This window comes from Pinus tabuliformis, chromosome J, assembly GCF_031772625.1.
Source record: "Pinus tabuliformis cultivar Carrire ecotype Pingquan chromosome J, CPIR1, whole genome shotgun sequence".
NCBI lineage: Eukaryota > Viridiplantae > Streptophyta > Pinopsida > Pinales > Pinaceae > Pinus > Pinus tabuliformis.
This window is the reverse complement of record NC_142295.1, coordinates 568,440,170-568,464,817: the sequence shown is the minus strand read 5'-3', so window position 1 is coordinate 568,464,817 and position 24,648 is coordinate 568,440,170. Positions and strand designations below refer to the sequence as shown.

General features: G+C 38.8%; 1 protein-coding gene across 2 annotated transcripts in view; it reads left to right on the top strand.

Annotated features, from left to right (window-relative positions):
- The first annotated feature begins 257 nt into the window (after positions 1–257).
- Positions 258–24,648, top strand: part of LOC149228258 (uncharacterized) — a 203,153-nt gene continuing 178,762 nt past the window's right edge. Inside the window, exons 1-3 of one of the 2 annotated variants that reach the window (XM_089378126.1) lie at positions 258–637; positions 5,105–5,217; positions 18,846–19,023. In XM_089378126.1, coding sequence (XP_089234252.1) covers positions 364–637; positions 5,105–5,217; positions 18,846–19,023 — 565 coding nt within the window. In that variant the 5' untranslated portion in view covers positions 258–363. The remainder of the gene's footprint in view (positions 638–5,104; positions 5,218–18,845; positions 19,024–24,648) is intronic. The other variant, XM_089378125.1, reaches the window with a different exon arrangement.

Sequence of the window (24,648 nt, the reverse complement as noted above, 5' to 3'; positions counted from 1 at the left end):
ATATTTGGGTTTTAAAGATCTTAATTCTATTTAATTAGTTAGACCTTTTAATTATGCAACTTTGCTTTCTAAGGTTTAACCCATTTTTGAAAAACTCAAATCATTTAAAAATAAATAAAAAATAAAAGTAAAACGATTCAACTTAAAAAGGGGGAATTTAGAAACTTATTTATCGCATTCGTTGAAATTAAGCTTTCTTGATTGGAACACATGCTAATCATATCGATGAAGCGAGACGACGTGAGAAGAAAGAATAGCGAATGTTTGATGATGACGAGAATACAAAAGTTATCGAGATACGGTGAAGAGGAGTCAGAATGTATGTATATATGTATGAAACTATGATTTGATTGAAGAACATGCATGATAGCAGAAGAGGAAGAGGAGTGGAGTAGAGTGGAGAGGAAAGGAAAGGAGGGAAGAAGACAAAAGGGACAAATGGTGAATGATAAAAATGCTTCTACTTCCGAAGACAGTGGCCAAGAAGATATTCATTCTCTTTATTCCTCTTCGGACTTGGACACCGGAACACCACCTCCTCCTCCCCGTTTTTCACATCCGGCTATTATGGAGAATCGAACCCTCGACGCCTCTGCGAGGTCATCAGGTCATCTCTTCGAGTTCGATCCAGGTCAAAGTAAGTTCCAGTTCCATTATTATGCGTTTCTTTAACTTCTACTCTGTTATTTCAATTCGATTGTTTTTAAAGAAATTCTGGCTATTTGCTTATTTTCTTTATTTGAGTTAAATGGTAAGCGATCGGGGTTCAATCGTTCACGCGTAAAATATCTCAAGCATACGTCTCCTGTATAATGATTTTCATGAATCGCACGTTATCATTTTTTCTAGGTCCTCTTCCGATTTCCCCCGAAACCGAAACTGGACTTTCAGTTTCTAAGGGAGTTTTGAGTAAGACAAGGAAAGGAGAGGGAAGATAATCGCTTCTTCAATGAAACTTTATGCGCCATCTCCTGCTACCCCGGCGCATAGAAGTGTGTCAGACTTAAAATTTTTGTTTATATTGCAGAATTTAAGAAATCTTCCTGCCAATGTAGTGTGCAAAAGATCCTGCTTTTGACTTTAGGAAGCTGAATTCGTCCCAGGGAATGTCGATTAGAGCTTAGATACATACCCGGGGAGAAGAATAACATGGCCTAACACTGTAAACCTGTCATTGTAATAATTCTATGATAGATAATTTGTTTTGGTCTTGTTAAGGTCGTCCTGGAGGTCTTTGTAAACGATCTCCGCTTTAAGTCTACAGGGGTCTAGGCTGTCGATAACACTGTGATCTGAAACTGTTGCCTTTGCATACACAATTACACACAAATGTTTCAGGACAGCCTACACCTCTATTTTAAAGTAAACAGACACCGGTGAGTAGGAAGCACTTGTCAAACATAATAATGATCACAATTACATGTCTAATTGGACTCAGTTATGGGCCATTGTACTTGGATTAAGTATAAAACCAAAAGATTAGCCCCAGACTTTCTATGTAAGCTTTACAGTCATCCTTAAGTATGAAAGAGAGTGTTCAATATTTAATAACTTCTTATGTTAGATTTTCCTCATTGATTTGAGGAAGCATGTCTACGATTTTTGATCTATCATTTAAAGGATAGATGTTATTTTCGTACTGTCGACTGCACCTACAATCGTAAACTTATTAACAAAAGGAATTCAAGTGGTAGGTATCTATTAGAAGTTGTGGTTCTTAGTCTACAAATTTATATTCAAACATTGTGCACCTTGTCTATGTGGATCTTAGCCCATTAATTTTTGTTCTTCAATATATGAGCATTTTTGGTATGACTCGCTCTCTAGTTTTTTCTTCTGCGGATGTGAAATGGTCTCAGGCTTTCATTTAAAACACATTCCTTCATATATGATATAAGTGTTCTAATTTAGATGCTTACTATGCAATTTTCATTTTCAGTTTTTTTACATGCTGGGTATTTTATTAAAAAAAGCAGACTGATTAAGCAGCCACCACCAACAAGATCAAGTTTAGAGGGCTACAAAAGTTCCCACTAGCTAAAAGTCAAAATTACCACTTAGGCACACAACAGTGCCTTGAAAGTCCAAATGATATAATAGCAGAACGGCATGGAGAAACCAGTCACTTGATAGAAAACAAGAGGCATGGAGTCTGATAACCATTAATTAAGCAACAAAAGGAATGATAGTTCTTGGGGGTTGACCCCCATCAATCATTAGGTGGCTTAGGTTTAGTGATATCCCATCTGTTGTTGGTTGGAATCTTGGATTGAGCTTCAGAGTTTTTTTATGCTCTTGAGATAACAAGGGTGATCATAGGAAACTTGTCTTTCTAGGATTGAGTTGTAGGGGATCAGTTGTGGTGCTGCACCATATGCTCATGAGCTTAATGACTAGCCATATGCTCATGAACTTGATGGCTAGCCTTGTAATGGGTTCTCTTCTCTGGGTGTTGGGAATCCATGGTGTAGGTTGTGTTCACAGACAATGTGACAAGTGGCTCCTTGCTCATGGTGCTTAGCTAGTAATGAAGAAGTTAATCCAAACATGTTACATGCAGCTCAACTTTTTGTACTTGAACAACATGTCATTCTAGGGTTGAGGTGGAGGGGGTCAGTTGTTGTGCTGTGCCATATGCTCACAAACTCAAGGACTAGCCATATGCACACAAACTTGATGACTAGCCTTGTGATGGGTTCTCCCCTCAGGGTGTTGGGAATCCATGGTGTAGGCTGTGTTCACAAGCAATGTGATAAGTGGCTCCTTGCTCATGGTGCTCAGCTAGCAATGAAGACGTTAATGCAAATGTGTTACATGTAACTCAATATTTTGTACTTGAACAACTTGTCATTCTAGGGTTGAGGTGGAGGGGGTCAGTTGTGGTGCTGTGCCATATGCTCACAAAATCAAGGACTAGCCATATGCTCACAAACTCGATGACTAGCCTTGTGATGGTTTCTCCCCTCTGGGTGTTGGGAATTCATGCTGTAGGTTGAGTTTGCAGGCAATACGACAAGTGGCTCCTCGCTCATGGTGCTCAGCTAGTAATGAAGAAGTTAATGCAAATGCATTACATGCAGCTCAACCTTTTGTACTTGAACAATTATTCTCTATATAAATGTGCACATATAAGTGAGCTTTCATACCATGAGAAACTCCTAGTAGGTTTAGATTTATTATACATTGAATCATTTAATTTTCCCGAATGAGAAATGTCACTGCAGTTTTGATAAGTTAGCATGTGAAGTTTATCTCCCAAGATGATGACTTTACAAGTGATTGATGCGGGGAGGAGCTGGCCATACAACCCAGTGACTCAGGGCAGGCTTAGCATAAGTATAATACCAAAATAGATGTATAAGATTTCTGAAAGAGATGTTATATATGTAATGTACATGCTATCTCTATGATGACATATCTTTATGTTTGGATTTTGTTCCACATTAATAGTACTCTTCTCAATTGTGTGTGGTGACATTGCGGTTGTGTGTGTGTGTTGTGAATAATCCCACATGTACAACAATTGTGAGATATAGATGGTTTGCCAATCTGGAAGCTAGCTTTGGGGTGCAAGGGCCCGGGTCAATGTGATAGCAGCTTCTCTCACTTTAGTACTAACATTGTTGGTGGTTTTTGTGTCTTGCCTTGTGGATCTTCTTTGGCTTATGGTTGTTATCTATGTGATGTTATATGTTATCTCTATAGTGGCATATCCTTATGATGGGATTTTGTTCCACATTAATACTTTTCTCTTCTCTTCTTGTTCTACCATGCAGAGGACATTTAGGTTGAAGGAAACCCAAGTGAACACCTATTTCTAAGAGCCAGGTCACCCAACCCAAAATAACTCAATAAGAGACCATCCAAAAAAGGAGTTTATGGCGGCCAATTATAGCCATCAACATGTATTTTGAAAGGCTTGACTTTATTTCGTCTTCAATCCTTCCACCAGGCATGTGGGGCCTCCAGGAAAATATTTATAAACAAGTATTAGGAATAATATACTTGGTCTGGTCCAGGATTAATGAGTTAGTCAGGAACAACTTAGCTCTTAGTTTAGGTCAAGGTACCCAGTCTTTGGTCTGAGCATCAAAAATATCCCTGATGGAGTCAGGCCCTTTTCAAAATTGACAAGTAATGTCAAAGTTTGCAGTAGACGTCCATCTCCTCTGGTTTGTCCCTTGACATTTTGGTTTGGGCAAATCATGAATCCTTGCTGAGCTTCGAGCCTTATGGGCTTTATTATGATGTTCATCCCTTCATGAGATACATCGCTTGAAATTTCTCTTTATTATATGCAAATATCAGTAAGTATGCAACTTCTGCATAAGATTTGGATTCTTACCAACATGTTGAAATTCGTTGACCTTCACCACATGGCTACTTTGGGGCAGAATCAAGGGTTGAATTTTTTTTATTCATTTTTGTTGATGTATTTAATACACCGCCTTGTATCTATTGCAATCTTTATGGTGATTAAAGTCATCCATCATACACCTTTAGTGGGTTGTTACATCTTACAACCCATAGTACTTATTAGTGGTTGGCCTTGGTTGTTCCATGTTTTAGGAGTTGTAGGTAGCTAATCTAAACCATACACTGATATATTTGAGTCTTTGCCTCATTTGTAAGTATCATGTGAACTACCTCTTTATCTTATACGTTGATTATTTGAGTATCAAGATACCGGTCATATCGTTGTTATTTTGGGTTGTTCATCTGTTCATTGTGTGGGATCTACTTCCTAATGGCTGTTATGTTTTAACTTCAGCAAATTTAGTTGAGCAAGGGTGTCTCCAAACTTCAAAAGTAGAAGAAAATAGTAGGCAGATGTCTAACTATAGTTTCTTCTGCAGTGAATGATCTCTTGTTGTGAATCTCCTTAACAAAGCACTGATTCCATGTCTCCATATTTGGTCTGTTTCATTGACCTTTTGTCTGAAAGTTGTTCTTGGCATAGACTTTATCATGTAAATAGATTTGTCGGGCATCCTTATTAATATGGACAATCTTGAAAGTTTGGGAAAATTTTAAGCTTTTGAACAAATCTAAGATTGCAGGAATCACTGTTGCTATTCTTGTACTAACTGCTTGAGTCTGACAGTGACCAGCATCATCAGAAGGAAGGCTATGCTAAAAGAATTGGCTTCTTGCTATCAAGCAGAATGTGCCTATTACTGTCAAGAATTATTGGAGCTCCAAGGGAAATGGGAACAGGTTAGCCAGTTTGAAACTATTGACTGACTAATATCAGATATGTGCTATTATAATTATTTTCTGATGTACATATCATATTGGTAAACAGTAATATCTGTTTGTACTTTATATTGCATTGGTAGAAATCATAGTTGATTCACTGTCAGTTGTGATTCTTCATGTAAAAATTGTAAATCTTGCGTACCATCCTGCAAAATCTAGAATGATAATTACCTTGAAATACAGATTTTACATGTAAGGTGAAAGAAACCAGTCTGTGACACCTCTCTGCTAAATGTTGTCAATACATTTTATGGTAAAGCTAGGAAGGAAATTAAGAACGTTACATAATCTGGGTATTTTCTTTATAAATCCCGAAAATTGATTATAGTTCTACGTTAGAGACATTTCAGCTTTGTACACTAGTTGGGTTTAATATATTTATAGACTTCCATTTTTTTTTGTTTTTTGGGTTTTTAAATTCTTATTTTGCTATAAAATGCTTAACTTAAACTATTAATAAAACAGTTATGTACATATTGGGCTTTTTTTGTACAAAAATAACTATCAATAGTGTCCAAGAGCCTCACAAAATTGCCATGTTGCATATAATAAAGAGGCAATAGTCAAAGCCACTTGTCATAAAAACATAACAACCATACAGTCTTCCCATTAAGGAACAGAAAGCAGTGTTCACACATGTCCACAGAATTCACTTAGGCTGACTTCAGGATCAGATCCACACCAAATTTGGATGGATGCTATTCTTGTTTTCTTGTTGATGATGAACAGATATATTTCTTTGAAGACCATCCTTAACGTTCTTCCATCTATGGCATTTTTCTTATTAGTCAGCTATCTTGTATGGGCCAAGTTTCATACCCAATCTGGCATTAAAAATGAACATCCTAGAATATTTTAAGTAGTGTACCTTCATAAAAGAGGAATATATTGACATAGCTTGGAGCAAACTGGTCGACAGGAGTATACTAACATATATATGGGTTCAGGTTGTACAAAGGTGTGTGGACAGTAGCCAAGATGATAGAACTGTTTCTGCCGGACAGTGCAACCAAGGGATGGTGAATAAACTAAGCTTGCCAGAAATAAGCGCGTTGATGTACTGAGCAGACTTGTAATGTACCAAGCCATCTGGAGGGTAAACTAAATAGGTTTGGGCACTTGCTTGAGGTCACAAATATTGCATATCAGGAATGAATGAGAAAATCAATCACTGAAGGGCATTTCTTTTCTTTACTTCCATTGGATATATGGATGGGGAGAAGATGTGTAAACAAGAGGAGCCAACCAGGCTAAGGGAGCCAACGAAGAATTCTGTGTAGAAGCTCTCTTGACATCCAAAATTAATGGGCTTCTCGAGGAAGGGAAAATCTAAAGATGCTCCCCTAAGTTGCATGAAACATGGACACTTTGGACAGCTGGAAATGTGACCCCCCAAAATGGAAACTTTGGGCGAAACGTCATATATGTATATGTATTTATGTATGCAATTATTTTACAAATAATTTAATAACACATTATCTTGCAAGAAAAAAAGAATGAGACACATAAATGACATTTAGATGAATGCCCAGTCTATATTAACTCTTATGGTTGATTACATGATGCAAAATTCAAAATTATCCTTTATAGAGGAGGTTATACAACCAAGATTCCAAAATCAGCCTTTATACATGGCTATATCTGCTGAAAATGAAATAAGATGTGGGCTAATGACAAGTACAATTACATACCTTAAAAGTTAATATTCTTCATCCTCATTAACGAAAATAGACCAAGGTGCTTTTTTAGCAAAAGTATAGTGCAGATTGATTAGAGATACATTATTTTGTGGAGCGATTAGAGATAAGTTTTTGTAACACTTTGTCCCACCTACTTGTTTTGTCTGAGGCTGTGGGAGGTGTTACTTATGACTTAAATTGACCTCCAAGGTCTATTATGAAAACGGGGTTGCCAAAATCCTTCTTTTTATTTTGTTTGAGGCTGTCGGAGGTGTTACTTATGACTTAACTTGACCTCCAAGGTATATTATGAAGATGGGCCTAAATCCTTATTTTTCAATGGTTGCGGAATTAAATTTTGATGTCACCATTGCGTCCATCTCATCGAGAGCTTTTTAGTGATATAAATTTTATCTCAATCCAACTCCTGGATTGAAAGTTATGCCTAATTGAAGTTTAACCAATTAGGTAATGACATGTCAGCAGGGGATCCCCACATGGCATCCACATGGCTTTGCCACATCATCAAAGGCAGGTCCATGTCACTTGGGTTCCCCCCTACGTGGCATCCATGTGACCACTACCAAGTCCGTGTGGCACTGCCCATGTAAATCTCGGTACATGGCTTCCACTAGGCTCAACCCTTCTTGATATGCAAGGATTTTACATTATGTTTGGCTCTAGGTTCTCGAAAATCAAAGTGGTTTATGTCGAGGAGGGTGTTCAAAGGCCAACAACCTTTCTCAAGGGGTGTATGCCCTGTTATAGTAAATAGGGTAAGGGGGACCTTGTGATAGATTAGGGTCGTCCAAGTACCTTGGCATTAACCTAGGTGGTTTCCTTCACGACACCGCAAACTAGGGGGCCTTGTGATTTTGTTGGGCCATAGATAAAGTCCATTCCTACAATCATTTTTTCCAAAACGATTGCTTGTTAATGGGGCCCACAGGGTCCTTGTTTTGCGAGGTATTCCTTGTTATACACGCTTCAACCCAATTCTCGGTTTTGGTGGGCTCCGCAAACCCACATCATGCCAAACTGGCGCAATTGTCAATACTCTGTCGCTCGTTCTCCTTTGCTATTCTTGTTAAAACACCCAACAATAAATTATGGATGTGTCTTGCAACACAACCAGGGGTACGACAGGTGCTTGTTCCCTCCCTTCAAGACCCATGTGGATGGGTGCTTAGTCCTTTGAGGCTTCTTTCTTAATGAATCCAAGCTGTGGTGGGGTGGGGAGTTTTTGCTAACTCTTCGTGGTCCCCGGTTGGGGGTTAGGTCAAGTGGTTTACTACATACGTAATAGCATTGATGCACCATTAGAATGATGTACTAATCGTGATACCAGTCACTAGTCGTATCATGTATATAATAGATGGATGATGCTTGAAAAGATGGATTATGTGTGATGGATGGCCCCTCCCCTATTTAGCTATCTAGCTATCTATCTGGGGGGTCCTCTTTGCTCAGATCTAAGTCTCCAAAGCCAAGCGGTGGGCAGTGAGTGGTGTTTGGGTTTCGTGTTGGAACCATGCCCATGTCATGCCGTTGAGCACATTACTACCCAATGTGAATCAAAGAGGTGAGAGCGATGGGTGGCAAGCAATAATAGGGATTCTGCGTTGGAATCGCAACTGGAATCACCCCTCTTCCCCTATGCACTCATACAACATGCCGAACTTCTAGTGGTGGGTGTTGGGTAGTGATAAAACCATGTGGTGCCCACGTGGCCTCCTTGTCACCACAAGTCATTATAAGAGGCCCACCTGAACATTTAGGTCGTGCTGCTCGGGGTTGTTAGTGCCTGTGGCGTTCAACGATGAACAAAGGCAAGGGGCGGTGAGCAATGTCAGGGCTCCACGTGGCCTTGTCGCGTCAACACAAGGCACGACTCATAGGGCCCACCTGGCCTGCCCCCATTGTGTTTTGTGATGTTTTCCTGTTATATCTGGACCATTGCATGTTCGGGCCTTTGAAGAGGTGTGTGCCCTCGCCACACTTGGATTTTCGAAACTCCAACTCCTGCAAAACTTGATCTAGCCCTGGATGCATCCAGACCTTCCCTTTTATTTTTTCCTCGTTCACCTCTGAATTCCCCAAATTTGTGATGCAACTACACCTTGATGGGGAAATTCAGTCCTCATCCAAAAGAAACACCTTGTGCTGGACCCACCCCAGACGTCATCAACTCTCAAAAGAGAAAATCCAGCCTTGCGGTGATCCGACCTCCACACTAGAGTGTCGACCCTTGCAACTGTTGGATGCTCGGATCGCAGGATTTCTGCAGTAACTTAGAAGAATAAAGGCAATTAGGGAAATTTGGGGATTTTCACAAGGATTTCTCAAGATCAAGTGCATCTGCCTAAAACACCAATTTCTTGAAGATAAATGTCAGGGTTTGAGAAAAGACTCTCTAAGGCACCGTGCCATGTTAAACGGTGAATCTTAGGATGTTATAGCTGATTACAATTCTAAGTTATAACAATGTATAAGTGTGCGTAAACCCATAGAATGCGTCACATCATTCATAAATTAAGTGACCAGCAGCTCTAAGTAGTTATCATTTAACACAACATATAACTTAAACTCATCACATGTAAGCTAACCCGCATTCATGGGTATGGTAGTGAGCTGCCCAATTCATAAACGTATAAGATAGTTGAGAACTCATAAAATAACAGGTTAACTGAGTCAACCTCAGACATATATATATATATATATATATATATATATATATATATATATAACTTGTCAACCTTGAGTATACAATGATTGAGGCATTCTTTCATGAATCATACAGAACCATATGTTAGTTAATAACATAGCAAGCATAATCATCATCCATCATTCAAATATGCAATCATTATACTTATCCGTGTGAGTTAAATTAGTTGGCAACTAAAGGAGGGATTTCCACTCTCCACCCAACCATAGGCTAGCTACACTGCAATCTTTCTTGCAACTGACCACCACCAAGTTAGTTTCAAAGTTTGAGGGGTTGCTTGTTCAAGGGAATCACACCAAGGATAGGGTCACACGCTCTGGAGGTGGAGCCCATTACGTAGGTGACTTATCTACTGCCCTTTGGCATTAAGTGCAATATTGACTTCCTTACTCCTCTGAGCTCAATCACAGGGTTTCAACCCAAGGTCTAGTCCAATTCAACTTTTTCATTTGGCTCCAGGAGCTCCTTGCTCCCTCTTTGCCCAACTTTTACCAACTCCCTTTGTTGCTACTTAGCGACCGATCTTCTTCTCTATAGGTGCTACCTAAGAGAGTGTCTTCGTCCATCATTCGACATAGAATTCCTTCCCCCGTTTTCCCTAATTGCTCGACACCACATCTTCTCTTTTCCTTTGTTTCGTGCTATCTGTTTTTTGCCTATTGTTTGTTCCCTTTCATCTAATCACGTCCTTTGATTTGTGAGGTGGGGGTTTGTTTTGTTGTGCCACCTCCACCTTCTTTGTGTGAGGGCACTGTCTCCACTTCTCCACTCTGTCTTCCTTCTCCATGCTGCCCACTCCGCAACCTTTAATGCTTGTCAGCGCAGGTTGGTGGTTGGTCAGGGCAACATTAAAGAGGTTAAATGCTGTCGATATGGGTCTACCCAACAAGCACGTTACAAGCAATCAACAGGCATGTTGCAAGCAACCAATAGGCATGTTGCAAGCAACCAACAGGAAACCCCCTCAAAACCTTGGATCCGTGTGTCCTTCTGTTCAGGGTAGCCAATTAAGAATTCACATTTAATTTATTTTATGTTTACAACATAGTGTCTCAGCAAATCATGGCCTCCATGCTGGTGCTACATAGTTATAATTTTAACATTACAAAAATAGGGTAATGTTAGGGATGTTACAATTTTGGTGATAAATCAAATCTCTTTTGGCCATAAAAGAGCACCACACCCTTCTTGGGTGTTTGAGTGAGCAAAAAAGTAGTGGAAATGGGGCAGATTTGGGTTGAAATATTGCCAAAATGTCTCAACGTTGTTTCCAAATCAGGGAACACGATACAGGTGTTTCAATCGCGTTTTGATTGTGTTTTGGAATTTTGGGAAGTTTCGGGTACGTGTACGCCAACTTGGGGGTCATTTCCTAAAACATAGATGCTCCCCTATCTAAGTGAATTATGCTACATATGGGATGAAGCAAAACTCCTCTATAACGAAAGATGGAACTAGTTTTCCGAGCTAGTTGTGGAGCAACTTGAGTAAGGGAGCATTGTTTGATTGATTTTGTATTCTCCATAACAATATCTCCAATATCTAATCGATATATAATTCTCCTATTGGGCTAAATAGGTCAAATGAATTATGTGATTAATTGGGTAGATTTGGAGGAGCAATAGAAGGCTTGATATCAAAAACCAACCAATTCTTCAAGAAACATTGCCAAGCATCTCTGGTTGGATGATGGAAGAAGCTAAAGAGGGCCCCTTGAATATATTTAAAGACAATGAAATCATCCTCAGTTCTTATTTGTTTTAAGGAGAACAAAACCTTGACTGGACAAAAGGGATCCTAAGACCATGTGACCAATGTTGTCGAAGATAGTCTAACAAAATGATAAGACCTTCAATAATCTATAAGAAATCATGCCTTTTATTCCTAATATTTTTAGGAGGTGAAAGATGGCCTTATTATTAGATTTTTGTATGCATAAACACTGGATTGATCTCTTTAGATCTCCTTTGGTTTGTTTTAGTTAGGGTCTCTCTCACTTTGGGTTGAGATGGATCAACACGTCTCATGGTTGGATAGGATTTCCTCCTTATGCCACTTGTAGGACTTAAGACAAAAGGGTCATCTCATTTTTTGATGCCCTATCTACTATGATATTGGGGGAGAAATTATTGCCTATATTGGGACTCGAGGATCCTGATCTCCACCTTTTTTTGCTCCCTTGATTAGAAGCACCTTGCTTCCTTCATAAGAGAGTTCCTTGAACATAGATTGTAGTCTATGTGCCCTAAAATGACCCTAGGTGTTAAGGGGGACCACTTCCTTTTTTTTGGTTGTCTCATCAAATTGGGTAGCAAACGTTAGGCATAGATGCATGCCACATTAGATTCCAAATTAGTGAGAACATGGGTTTCCTTTCCACTTTGCTTTGTGAAAATTTTTTAGCCCCAAATTTCTACTGCAACAACTGATTATGTTTCTTCTATTTTTTAATGACTGAACAAAATTATTTACTGTTTCCTACAGTAAACACCGAAACTAATACACTGCAACCTTCACCATTTAAATAAAATGCGGAAACAAGAAATTGAGCAAGAAAGAAATACAACACATCTACACAGTCATTTTTGGACAAATGTCCTCGGAAAAACCCAGTGTGGGAAAACCGGTGCAACAACTGAGGGTTTGTATTATTAAGCAGTAGTAATTTCTGAATACAATCTCTGGATGCCTTCTTGGCTATCCAGTACAGAGAATATCCTGGCTGATCCAGCGACTGAATGGCCAGCCACTGGTTGCCTCTACACAGTCTCTATGCAATTGCTGCGCAGGCCCTGTGTCACAACTACTGGGGTCTGCATCACTCCTCCTGGCTGATCGATTTGCCTCTGAAATTTCGATTTATTCCTTTCCGGTCTCACACCCTGACTTTTGGCTCTGGAAATCGATTCTCCATCAAATTTACGGATTCTCTCTGGGCTTCTGGGCTGCCTCTGTGTGGCCTTGCGTCAACCTCTCTAGCTCTGCTTTGCCTCTGCTGAATCTCTCTTTGCCTTCTTTGCTGAGTATTCTCGAATCAGGGGAAATCTCCAACCGGAACTATCCTTGCCCCTCACTACAAAAGATCACTTCGAATTTCTCTTCGGCAGCTGCTTTGCTTCAGAATTTTGATCTTCTGATCTCTACTCGATGTGTTCTCCAAGTGCCCATTGATGTCCTTATAATTCTCTAGTTGAGAACCAACGACCCATATTAGCTTCTAATCAATGGCTCAGATCCTTTGGACTCGATCTCCGTCTTCTTCTAGAAGTTTCACCCACAGTTGGATTAATACCCTTTAATTATTTTAATTTCCTAAGTTTAGACTTAGGCATCCATTAAAAATAATTAATTATTTTAATAAAACTATCTCTGGGTGGAATTTCCCAAAACGATTTCTGGGTATTGGAGAATGCATGTGTCCTAGCCTCCCTGCAAATTTTGAGGCTTAGAGCACATCCGATGCTACTAGAAATCAACATGCTTGATGTGTTGATGGACTTTCTCAAAAACCTTGAGGTGTGGCTACCCTTGGGCCTAAGATAGATACCACCAATTTGATGAACATATCAACACTATGAGATCCAAAAGTCAGGCTCCCCTAAGGCAAAGTACTACCTTCTAGTTTCGGTCTAGTAATTAGTTTCCATATAGAGTTTCTTCCCTATGGCATTAGATGCTAGGAGAGTTGAACCTTGTTGTCCTTGTGCTCGTGTAAAGATCAAGCAACTAGGGTTTTAACAATTGACTAAGGAACTAGTCAATTTTGTTAGTTTAAACCCAATTTCAAATGAATTTGCCCTTAAATCGGTTTGGTGATTGGTTTCATATTGAAATGGTAGGTTTGGTACGAAAATATTCCCATCGGCTAATTCTACTAGTTTTGTGTTGAAACTGCTTGGCAACAAAAAGATCAAGTTTGAACATCGTTAAAATGGCCACAATCTCTTTTCTACATGAGATAAGATGGTTTGTGGTCTAGTTGTAGTGCTTGATGCACCATAATAGAATTCGTGGTAGGGGAAAACCTTAGGGATTCTTGCAATCTACACAAAGCTTGGACTTCACATTTTCTCTTGTTGCTAGTAAGGGGCAAATTGATGGAAGGAATGAAAATAATCCTAGAACTGATTAGTGTGGATGTTAGGAAGTGCCCGTGATCTTCAAATAGGCAACGGAAGTCTTTGCACTTGTGATTGAATCTTGGACAATGACTTGTGAGGATGCAAATGTTGAATTTTGTAGCCATGGTCGGTCTTCATAATTAATATTTTAGCCCTTGAAATATATATAATGAAAAATGCAAGACATGTTTTTCATTTCATTTTATTTTAGCCCTTGAAATGATTAATATAAGACATGTTCTTCATGTTGGTTTCAAAAGAGAAAATTTTGAATTTTTGGCTCCAAATTTGTCAAGTTGACCCTCCTTCAAGTCAAGTCGGCCCCAGTTGAAGAGACACCCATTCAGGCTAGCCCAGCCAAAACACTATATATAAGGCACTCGACCTCCTCCACAAGACACAATTCGATCTCACACACAAGAAGATATTTTTTGGGCATCCAAGCAAAGGAGAAGAAGGATAAGAAGGACGAAATTATCTCAAGCATATCTCTCTCTATCTCTTTGATTTTGCAAGTGTGAACTTCTAGGCAGATTTTGGCAGCATGTCCAAAATTTTGGGCAACATGTACATGTTAGTTTTTGTAGCATCGCATGGTGTTCTATTCTCAAACTTTGTGGAGAGGCTAAAACACAGATCTCCAAACCCCATGAATCGTTTATGGGAATTCCAATTTCCACCTAGAGATAACTCAATTAAATGAATTGACCATCATTTAAATTTTTCCTAAGTCTAACTTAAGAAAACTGGTTAATTAATATGAATTAGTTGAGAAAGGTGAGAATTCTCTAGAAACTCACCTGGATCGACTTAGAGATGATCTTAGCCATTGATTAAGATTTAATCTTGGCTGTTGAAGTCTCAACTGGAGATTATAAGAGTAGGTCAATGGGGTTGGAGAAGGACACACTTGCAGAGTGAATTCCTTGGCAGAGGTCGAGTTTCCCAGCTGCAATGAATCAACAGAGAGAAGTTCGAGCCAAAGAGGGGATGCAGAGACAGTGAGGGGCAAAGTTAGTGAGTTCGGAGGAAGTTTTCTAGTTTCGGAGAGTTAGCTACAGGAAGGTTGAGTTTCCTCAGTGATGTTGCGCAGAAACTTCAAAGGCAGAGTTAGATTTGGCTAGATAGAGGTTCGATCCAATTGTTGGAGGCCAGGAGAATTTTCAGAGGGGATTGAGAATCATTCTGAGAGGTTGAGTTGGGCAAGCTGACTTGATCAGAGCAACGTCTAAGCAAAGTGTTCGAGGGCCTGCACAGGGGTGATGCAGTGGCCTTTGTGTGCCCTGTTTATGTCTGTTGTGGAGTTGGATTAATGTCAGGTGAGGCAAGAATTGTCTCACTAATTTTTGTGGCCAATTTATCTTGTAGAGGATTGCCAGTTTTTGGCTTCCAGTTTGTACTCAAAATCTCTCACTGCTGCATAATAATAGAACCCTCAATTGTTGCACTGGTTTTCCTGCATTGGGTTTTTCCAGGGACAATTGTCCTAAAATAATTTTATCATTTTTGCGTGTGCGCTAGCATATTTCTCAGTTTTCAACATTTTATTTTCCGCAATGTTTTTATGGTGAAAATTGCGATGTGATTTATTCAATATTCTTCGTAGCAAATAAATTGCATAATTAATTTATAGTTAGAAAAATAAATTTCCAGTTGCTGCAATTAGAATTTTGAATTTTCACAATATGAACTTTTGGGCAGCAGGGCCGAGTTTTTGGGCAAATTATGGGAGGCCGAATTTTGGCCTAGGCAGATCAAATAAGAAAATAAGGCCAAGTATGTTGGTCATAAGTTTGACTTGACAAGAGTGCAGTTTGATCAGGTTTGACCATTGTATTGTTGTTCAATATGACCATCATATTTGACTACTACATCTAGGTGTATCTCTTGTTGAACTAGAGAATTTTTATAATGAAAAGGTGGTTGGGATTTCCCCCCATGTGGGTTTTCCCAGGGTAAATCTTGTGTTATCTTTTTGCATTGTGATCTCTATTGTCCTTGTGCATTTATGGTTGAATTTCTGAAGTGTAATTGCTTAATGATAAACTGGAAGTGCCAAAAGAATATGTTAAAGTTGGCAACTAGGGCCAAATTCCACTTTGGTCAGCTCTTTTGATGGAGATAATTATTGCATTGAATTTCGCTTTTCGAGAGAACCAAAATTGACCTAAAGATCACTAAATTTGGACAAAGAGAAATATGTTTTTGAGGTCAAGCGCACATATGTGTAAATTGTCAAGGTCGGCCACATCATCATGCAGGCTCATGAAGCCCAATAGACATGTTTTTTGACCCTCAATAACTTGTATAAATAAGGATGACCTCAAATCTCATCTGGTACCTCATCAACTCACACATTCTTCTCTCTCCTCATTTGATTGGTTCGTACACCTCATGGGCAACTGATATTCTCACACCAGTGGTAGAAAGGAGGACGAATTTCAGATCTGTTGCAGGGTTTGACCAGCATTGACCAAGGGTTGTTTGACCTCATTTGACTGCAATTTTTGTGGGAGAATCTCTGTTCCAGCAGGCTGCATTTATTGGCATAGAAATTGATATTTTTTGGGTTGTTTCACCTGCGTTGACCGCAGGCTTGTTTGACTGCAGGGTGGACTTCAAGTTGACTGAGTTTGACTGCTGATTTATTGATTGTTTTGGGCTGACTTTGACCAACAAGAGATGTCAAGTTTCTCTCTCCTTTGACCGAGATCTTTTGGAAGGATTTGACCAGACTTTGACTGCTGTTGACTTTCTGGTTAGGGTTGATTTGACCGCTGTTGACTGCGGACAGAATTGCAGATTTGACAGGGCTGTTTTGGACTGTGGTTTTGATCATCTATCGGCTATTGTTAAGACAAAGTATAGAAAAGGTGAGGTCAAAGCAAAGAAAATTTTGATTGACTCCATTCAAAAGCATTTGGTTGCCTATATTTCTGATTTGGGAACTTCTAAAGAAATATATGATAAGCTGGTTGGGATGTTCAAAGTGAACAATGCAAATCAAATCCTCTTTCTCAAAAACAAGTTGAAGGATATCAAGATGGATAAAGGGGAGTCTATCCAATCCTACTTCATGAGAATAACACAAATCAAGAATGACCTACTATCTATTGGAGAAGTTATTGCTGACAAGGAGCTCACTCTCATTGCACTTGGAGATATTTCAAGACCATGGGATGTATTTACCACCACCATTCTCAACAATGACATGATACTTGGTTTCGATGAGTTATTGGCTAGATGCACTCAAGAGGAGACTAGGATGATGGAGAGAGATAAGTCCTCTAGTGGAAATGAGTCTATTGCCTTCTTCGTTGATGCAAAAAGGAAGAATAATGCTGGTCCATGGAGACAGGGTCAAGGATCTAAGAAGGGATTCAAAGAAAGAAGAAAAGGAAGGTGCTATAATTGCAACAAGTTTGGCCACTATGCTAGAGAGTGTCCTCACAAGAAGAATTCTCCAACGGATGATGACAACAACAACAACAATTTCAAAGGCAATGGCAATCAAAGGAACAACAGGGTCAACAACAAAGGAAACAAGAATGCTCCGGCTGCTCGAAATGGAAATGGTTGATCTCCTAAAATGACAAGAAATACCAGGTATGATGAAAGTAATGTTGTGGAAAAACAAGATGAATTTTATCTTATTTCCACTCTATCTACTTACTCTCCTCTGGATACTTTGGATCATTGGTTGATTAATAGTGGAGTCTCAAGGCACTTCACTAGACACAAGGAGGCCTTTTCAAATTTGGGTGAAAAGAAAACTAATCTAAAGATCATGCTTGGAGATAATGCTACCTACCCCGTGAAACAGATAGGTACTATCACTCTTCACTTGAATCAAGGTCAAACCGTACATCTACAAGAAGTATTGTATGCGCCTGACTTGAAGAAGAACCTGGTGTCTATTTCTGCAATGGAAGATAAAGGCTTCAAGGTAGCATTCATTGATGGAAAGGTACGTATTTGGCATAGAAACCCTAAAGAATGCCCACACACAGCTGAATACGTTGAGAAACAACCATATCACTTACTCTACCATAGTAACTTCATTTCCAGCTCAGTTGCTATGCTATTCCTTGTGTCATGTTCCTTTATTCAATGTGGCTTTTACTGGTACAAAAGTTCACATTTAATTCTTCAATGACTAGGACTGTTGAATCAACAGTGACCAGCCAACATATGAAGCCAATTCATCAAATTTCAATCCAACTTATGTCAAACAATCGCCTCTATAAGACCTCATATCTTTAGGGTATTAGAGAGATCAAACAAGAAAGTGTTGCTAGATCCCTAAAAGGTCTAAAATTTCTTGCTCTTCTGTTATTGTATTTTTGTACAAAAGCAAAATTTTAAAATGTTTACAGCAGATTCTTAAAGTTCACAAGTATGCTCTTAGATACTTGTTTTCCTTGTTTGATAAGGAGCTCATTCTTAGCATTTGGTACATTCTTGAATGATCCTTGCCACTGTACACCTTTGTAACAGGTTGAGTTTGAGTTGGAAGACAATAACTCTATATAGATCTAGAGAAACCTCCAAGAGCTAATGATGGTGTTTTTATCAAGATATTTTTCAAATGATTTTCTGATGTCTCGTTGCCAAAGAATACCAGAGATTGTTCAACTACAACCTGTAAAGCCAAATTAATAGCTTCAATGTTCCGTAGTTACAGTAGGAGTGTATGTAAGAATGTGAAGCAAATTTAAGAGAGGGAGTGCTTTGCATGTTGAAAGAACCAGCATCGAGATGAATAGTTGGTTTGGAAGAAAATCAAAATTAAGAATAGATTCTCACTTGAGTCTTGAGTTGTCTCCTCTAATATGTCATTTAAAGTCCAAGATCATCTGCAAATTCACTATTTACTCATTTTTTTGTGAGCTGAACAGGGTTCAGATTTAAGGTTGAGGGAAAATTAGAACAAATTAATAGATAGGACAAGTAATGTACCCTTTTCATGGGATGTACTATTAATCTTCACATGGTAACATCATACTCTTTCAATTTGCTTTTCTTTTATACAATTTCTTATCTAGTTAATGTGGTTTTCAGGAACTAGATGCTTCAAGCATTGGCCCTGATGGTGTTGAGTTGCTCCAAGGGCATGAAACAAGCAATCCAAAATATGCACTGGAGAATGAGATGTGCTTGGAGGGTGCACACATGCCTTTACAGAAAATAAAGCAAGCATCAAGCACTGTTTCAACCTCTAATGAGGATGTTGGTTCAGGTATTTTCATGTTTATTCTTTCCGACTAATATCAGGATCTTCTGATTTTTAGGAGAACCCTATTAATTTTCTTTTTTGGCTGTTGTTGTTTTGTTCGAACTTTCGAAAATTCAACACACTACATTATGAATCAAAGCATATATCTATTAAGATTCAAGATTGTTATAACCGAGAGCCAAACAGTTGGGCAGGAGTCCTCTGCATACATAAGCAAGGAGGGATAGCATATCGGTATCCACTTAGTCCCTGACTTGAAGAGAATCCTGGCTGAAGGTTGGATAGCGAAACCTGATACAACAACTTCCTCCAAATTGAATGAGCTGTTCAGCTCATGAAAAATTGCCCAACAATGTTGGTTCTATAAGAAAAAAATGCTTGTCAGATGGATCATACCCCACATAGTCCTAGCTACAATACGGATCATCTATTTTCTCATGAATACAATGCCTTTCAACCCCTCATCTAATTTTATCTTTATAGATACATTTTTAATTTACAATAGAGAGCAGTGTGATTTTTGAAAGGCCAATGTCTTTGAAAGGAGAAAATCTAGCCTTTCATATCAAGCCCTGCCACAAAACAGCTTTGGATTTTTTTCTTTTGCAAACCCTATCAAAGTGGATTGAAGTTTGAACTGTTAGCATCAACTTTTTGGGAAATTGCATAAACAACTTTGCTAATGTGAATGGAGCAAATTGTGGGAGTCTAGCAGAGGAATAATTATTGAAAAGTGATCCTGTATGCAATGTGTGATTTTACCTAATGATAATATCTAAAATGGCATAGCTGCTGTCGGAATTCTATGTAATAGTTATTTCAAAGAGCCACTGGGGGCACATTGTGAGAGGTTGTTGGACAAAGTCTGTACCCCACTAGGTTTTCACCTGCTTGGTCTAATGAATACTGAATCACTGATAGAAGATTATGAAGTGTCTATCTCCTCTCTGTTGAAAAGTGTAACTAGGTTTGGTCTTGACTCTTCATTATGACATGTAATTGTGATTTTATGTAAGAGATGTAAAGAAGATAAATAAAATTATTGTAATGCTTGCATCATGGGTTTCATGAGCAAGAGATTATATTTTTAGTTAGGGCTCCCACTGTGAGCCCTTAGGGATTTTGTCATCTAGTCATAAAAGTCTAAAGAGACATTGTCATGTAATGAAGACATGTTACACATTGTAAAGAGTCATATTTGTTCTGTAAGTCATCCTCCAAGACCTTGTCATTAGCCCTCACTCAATTCGGCCTTCAATGTAAGGATGATTAGAAAAAAGACGAAGTCGGCCTACTCCAAGGGATCATGTCGGCCTAAATGTCATGGACAAACAACTATATATAACAGTGCTCGACCTCATTTGGAGGACATCAACTCGGTGAAGCAAGTCTCTGATATCAAGTGCGCAAATCATCTTGGAAAGAGCCTTAAAGCCAACAAAGAAAGAAGGAAGGATAGAAAAGGAGAGGGCCATCATTTTTGGACTGTTTTTGGCTAGTTTACCCTCACACGTGCGAAGGTAGCAGATCCAAATTTGTCAAGAGGAGGCCGAAGGATTGCAGTCACATAAAAGGTGATCTTGTTTGGGTAAGAACTTCACTAAAGGAAGCCGAGTTAGAAAGAGAAGAGTCTCTTTCAATGAGGAGGCTATTTGAGAAGCCAAATCAGATCTAGGCTTTCTAAAGGGCTGCATACCTACAAGAAGGAAGTCTAGAAGAGTGAGAAGAAGGGCAGCGTTGATCCAAGGGTGAAGAGGAAGCCAATGACTTGGTCTTGGAAGGGATCTAGTGTCAAGGGTCTTTGTCATCGTCTTGGTATTCGTCAATTGAAGGTTCTATAAGAAGAATTTGTTTGGGTTTTCCTCTCAAAGAGTGAGAAGTTTTGGCCCTGGCTGACAGCGTATACACTGTGTCTCTTGTCTTTGTATTGTTCATGAGATGGTAATTGTCTTGATGAAAAGAACACAATAATAACATAATAAGAGAAGATCATAATCAAGAAGTAAAAATACACTCACAAGCAATTATCATAATAGAGAAATCACCTTTCTATTGATGCCCTAGATTTCTCAACACTCTCCCCCTAAAATTGATGAGATGTGCTTTGGCCCTATGTAACTATTACATAAAATTTGGATTGCAGCTCTGCCATTTTGGATATTATCGTGGAGTGCCATCACAAATTGTGGGACTTTCGCAGAGGAGTATTTCTTGAAAAGTGATCCTGTATACAATTTGTGACGGTACTGAATGATAATATTTGAAATGGCATAGCTGCATGAGTTTTATGTAATAGTTATTTCAAAGAGCCATTGGGGGCATGTTGTGAGAGGATGTTGGACAAAGCCTGTACCCACAGGGTTTTCACTTGCTTGGGTCTAATGAATACTGGTAGAAGAGTATGAAGTGCCTAACCCCCCTTGAAATTGATGAGTTGTGCTTTGGCTCTCCAAGTTACTCATTTCTCTTTCTTCATGTTCCCTTTTTCACTCCATTTATCTCCATTGTTCAAATTAATGTGTGCATATGCATTGGTGAGTGAGGGAGGCAAGGAGAATGGGAGAGAGTGTCAACTTTTATGACCTTTATTATCTTGTGTCTCCTCGCCCTTTTTTGTGTTTGTGGGGGATGCAACTTATATTTCATTACAAAACAATGAAAGTGTACACAATGAAAGATTCATCATGGCACCAAAGTGGGGTCCTAGAGGTTTTGCTGCCCTATGCAAGTGAGAACTAGTATGGCCGCTTTTCATCTAGTCTTCCCAAAAAAATCCAATATTGGCCAAGATTAGCATAGCTAACTTTGATCTAAAGTTGATATTTTATACATAGAAGTTCCACTTCCCTATATAAGTGAGAGCTAGTATCGCTGCTTTGGCCCTGATCTCAAGAGAATTAACATTTTCCCAAAAAATTCCAATCTTGGCTGAGACTTGCATAGTTAACTTTGATTTGAAAGTTGATGCATCTCTTAAATGGATGGATTAGTGGCTTAGGAAAGGTTTCTCATAGTCGCCTTTGCCATAAGGAAAAACCTAGAATGTGAACATGTCCAACACACTCCCGCTTGCCTGTCAAATCACCCAGTTGGCCCCCAAAAGAACCCCTTCGCAATGAAGACGGACAACAAATAGATTACTATACTCAGTACTGTACTTAACAACAATGCACGCCCAAAACACTTGGGCAATCTTACAGTTGCACATAACATCCTTTAGCGTTTTAGGTTTTTTGCAAACCATGCAATATACATTTTTAGGCTAGTGAAATGTTGCCTGTATTTAATCACTAAACTATTATGATGAACAAATTATGCAAGAACTGTAGACTTAATAGGAGTGGGACTTCTACATAGCTTGTCATCTTCTAATCCATCTTGTTTCATTATCTTGAATGGTACACTTCTTGTTAAGACAACTTGGGATACTTTGGCAAAAGTTCAGAATTAAATAGAGCTCTTAGTTTCTGTAATCTATAAACGGATTCCCATAAGATCATTTCCAGTCTTTCCAAATTGCCTCATTCATCAAATCCTAAACTATCATCTGTGGTAATTTGACAAAATGTAATGCAAGTTTGTTTGTCGGTAACTTTTAGCCTTTGTGATTGGTTACATGTCATCTAAGACAAACATTTACTTAGTCTTGGCCACACCAATCCCTCCATGTGTGAAAATCTTTCCTCACCAATTGTTTTCACATCGAGAGTAGCAAGGTGCATTCTGCAACCCAATATGAGAGAGGTGTAATGTCTATGCCTAACGCTGATGTGACATGTCGCATAAGTGGACCCAAGATGTGTAACATTTGTGCTTATAAATAAAAATATAAAAGAAAATTATAATCCATTAAATTATATCTATAAATTTTTTTAAGAAGAGATTACCAAGCATTAGTTAAGATACACACTACCATAGGTTCATCTTAACTCTAGACCTTGTAAGTACTGGGAGATTTGAATTTCAATTTATTTTTGATATTTCCTAGTGCTTAACAAATTTAGAGATAATACAAGTTTATTGATGATGATGATGGTGATTGCTATTGTACACTGAGTTCAAATTTGGTCCATTGGCCTTAAGAAAAACAAGAAGGAATTTGATTGGTTTGCTTTAGAATTTTATTTTTATGCTCGAAAAGATTGGAGAGAAGCTTTCTTAAAAGTTAAATCTCTATTTACAAGTTAACAGGTTAGTAAGGTCAATGAGATTGCTTAAAACAAAAGGGTTGATCCAATGTAGAGTGCAAAGGCCACTTCTATAAAAATCAAAAGCTAAACAAAGCTAATCTATAAGATTTAAATTCTATTGGCGCAAAGCCAAAATGATACAATGCTATGGAAGAGGGTAGAAAGAAAACAATCTTATGGCTTCACATGCTTGTTAGTGCTAGAGGAAGGGATGGCGGGTTGTCATCGTCTAAAGTATCTATTGTCCAGTGTGCAAAGTCCTACCATTCGAGCCTAAAAGCTTGGATGGAGGATTGGCTAGAAGAGTTTGAGATGGCTCGAGGAATGACTCTTTGTTTGTTAATTGTAGGCAACAATGGTATGTTCTATGCTTTAGAGCAATTTTACTTCAATTTCTTTATTAGCCCAATATCAATATCCAGTTTAGCAATGACATCAACATGATAGTAAAATACAGATAGAACATAAACATAAGCAATAGAAGACAAGCCAAGACAAGAGGACACAAGATGTGGCACTAGCCAGGGACAAACCCCAACGTGGAGAAACCCTTGATCAAATCTTCTTTTAGTCTTCAATAGTTCAGCAGAGAGAGATAGTACAATTTACAAATTCTGACAATTTATAACAACAGCAAAAGAGCCTTAACTAGAAAAGTCAACGCTGGTCAACAGGGCAGAACACTTCCTTTAATTTAGCTTGGTCAAACCCAGTCAACTTCAGCCTCCAACAACGAGTCTAATTAGCCCAAAACAGTCTGAAAAAGTCCAGTCAAAACTGGACAACAAATGTCAACCCTGCGACGAGCCCTAGCATAGTCAACGCTGGTCAAACAGGAGGTCAGATTGCCTCGGTTATTGTGCCCATACCTGCGGCTTGCTAAGACAGAATTCCTCCACCCAAAACGCACCAAAACAAGTCAATGCTTGGTCAACGCAACCCAAAAACAACCTCTGAAATTTTCGGTCAAATATGGTCAACACTGAAACAGAAAAATCCTTCCTTCCCTTCGCACGTGTGGAGAGTAGCTTCTGATTTTTGTACCCAATCAAAGTAGAGGAGAGAAGATGAGTGAGTGAAGTGTGTCCAAGTGAGAATGAGGCATCATGTATTTATAGGCAAACGTTGAGGATGAATAGGTGTGACTGTTGGGCTTTTGAGCCTACATGAGTTTGTTGGCCAACCTTGACAATTTGTCCATAATATAAATAAATTCATATCTTCATTTGTATATGTCAGAATCGGATGATCTTTAGATCAATCCTACACCTCTCCGAGAGAGGAATCTAATAAAAATATCGAGTGTCATAAATAAGATGACCCATGTGGAGTTTGGCCCTAGTTGCCAATTTTAACATTCCCTCTCAACTAGGGAGGACTCCACCTGCTAATCCATCTGCCAATCTGTACCATCTTTGCTATCCATGCACTGCTCTGC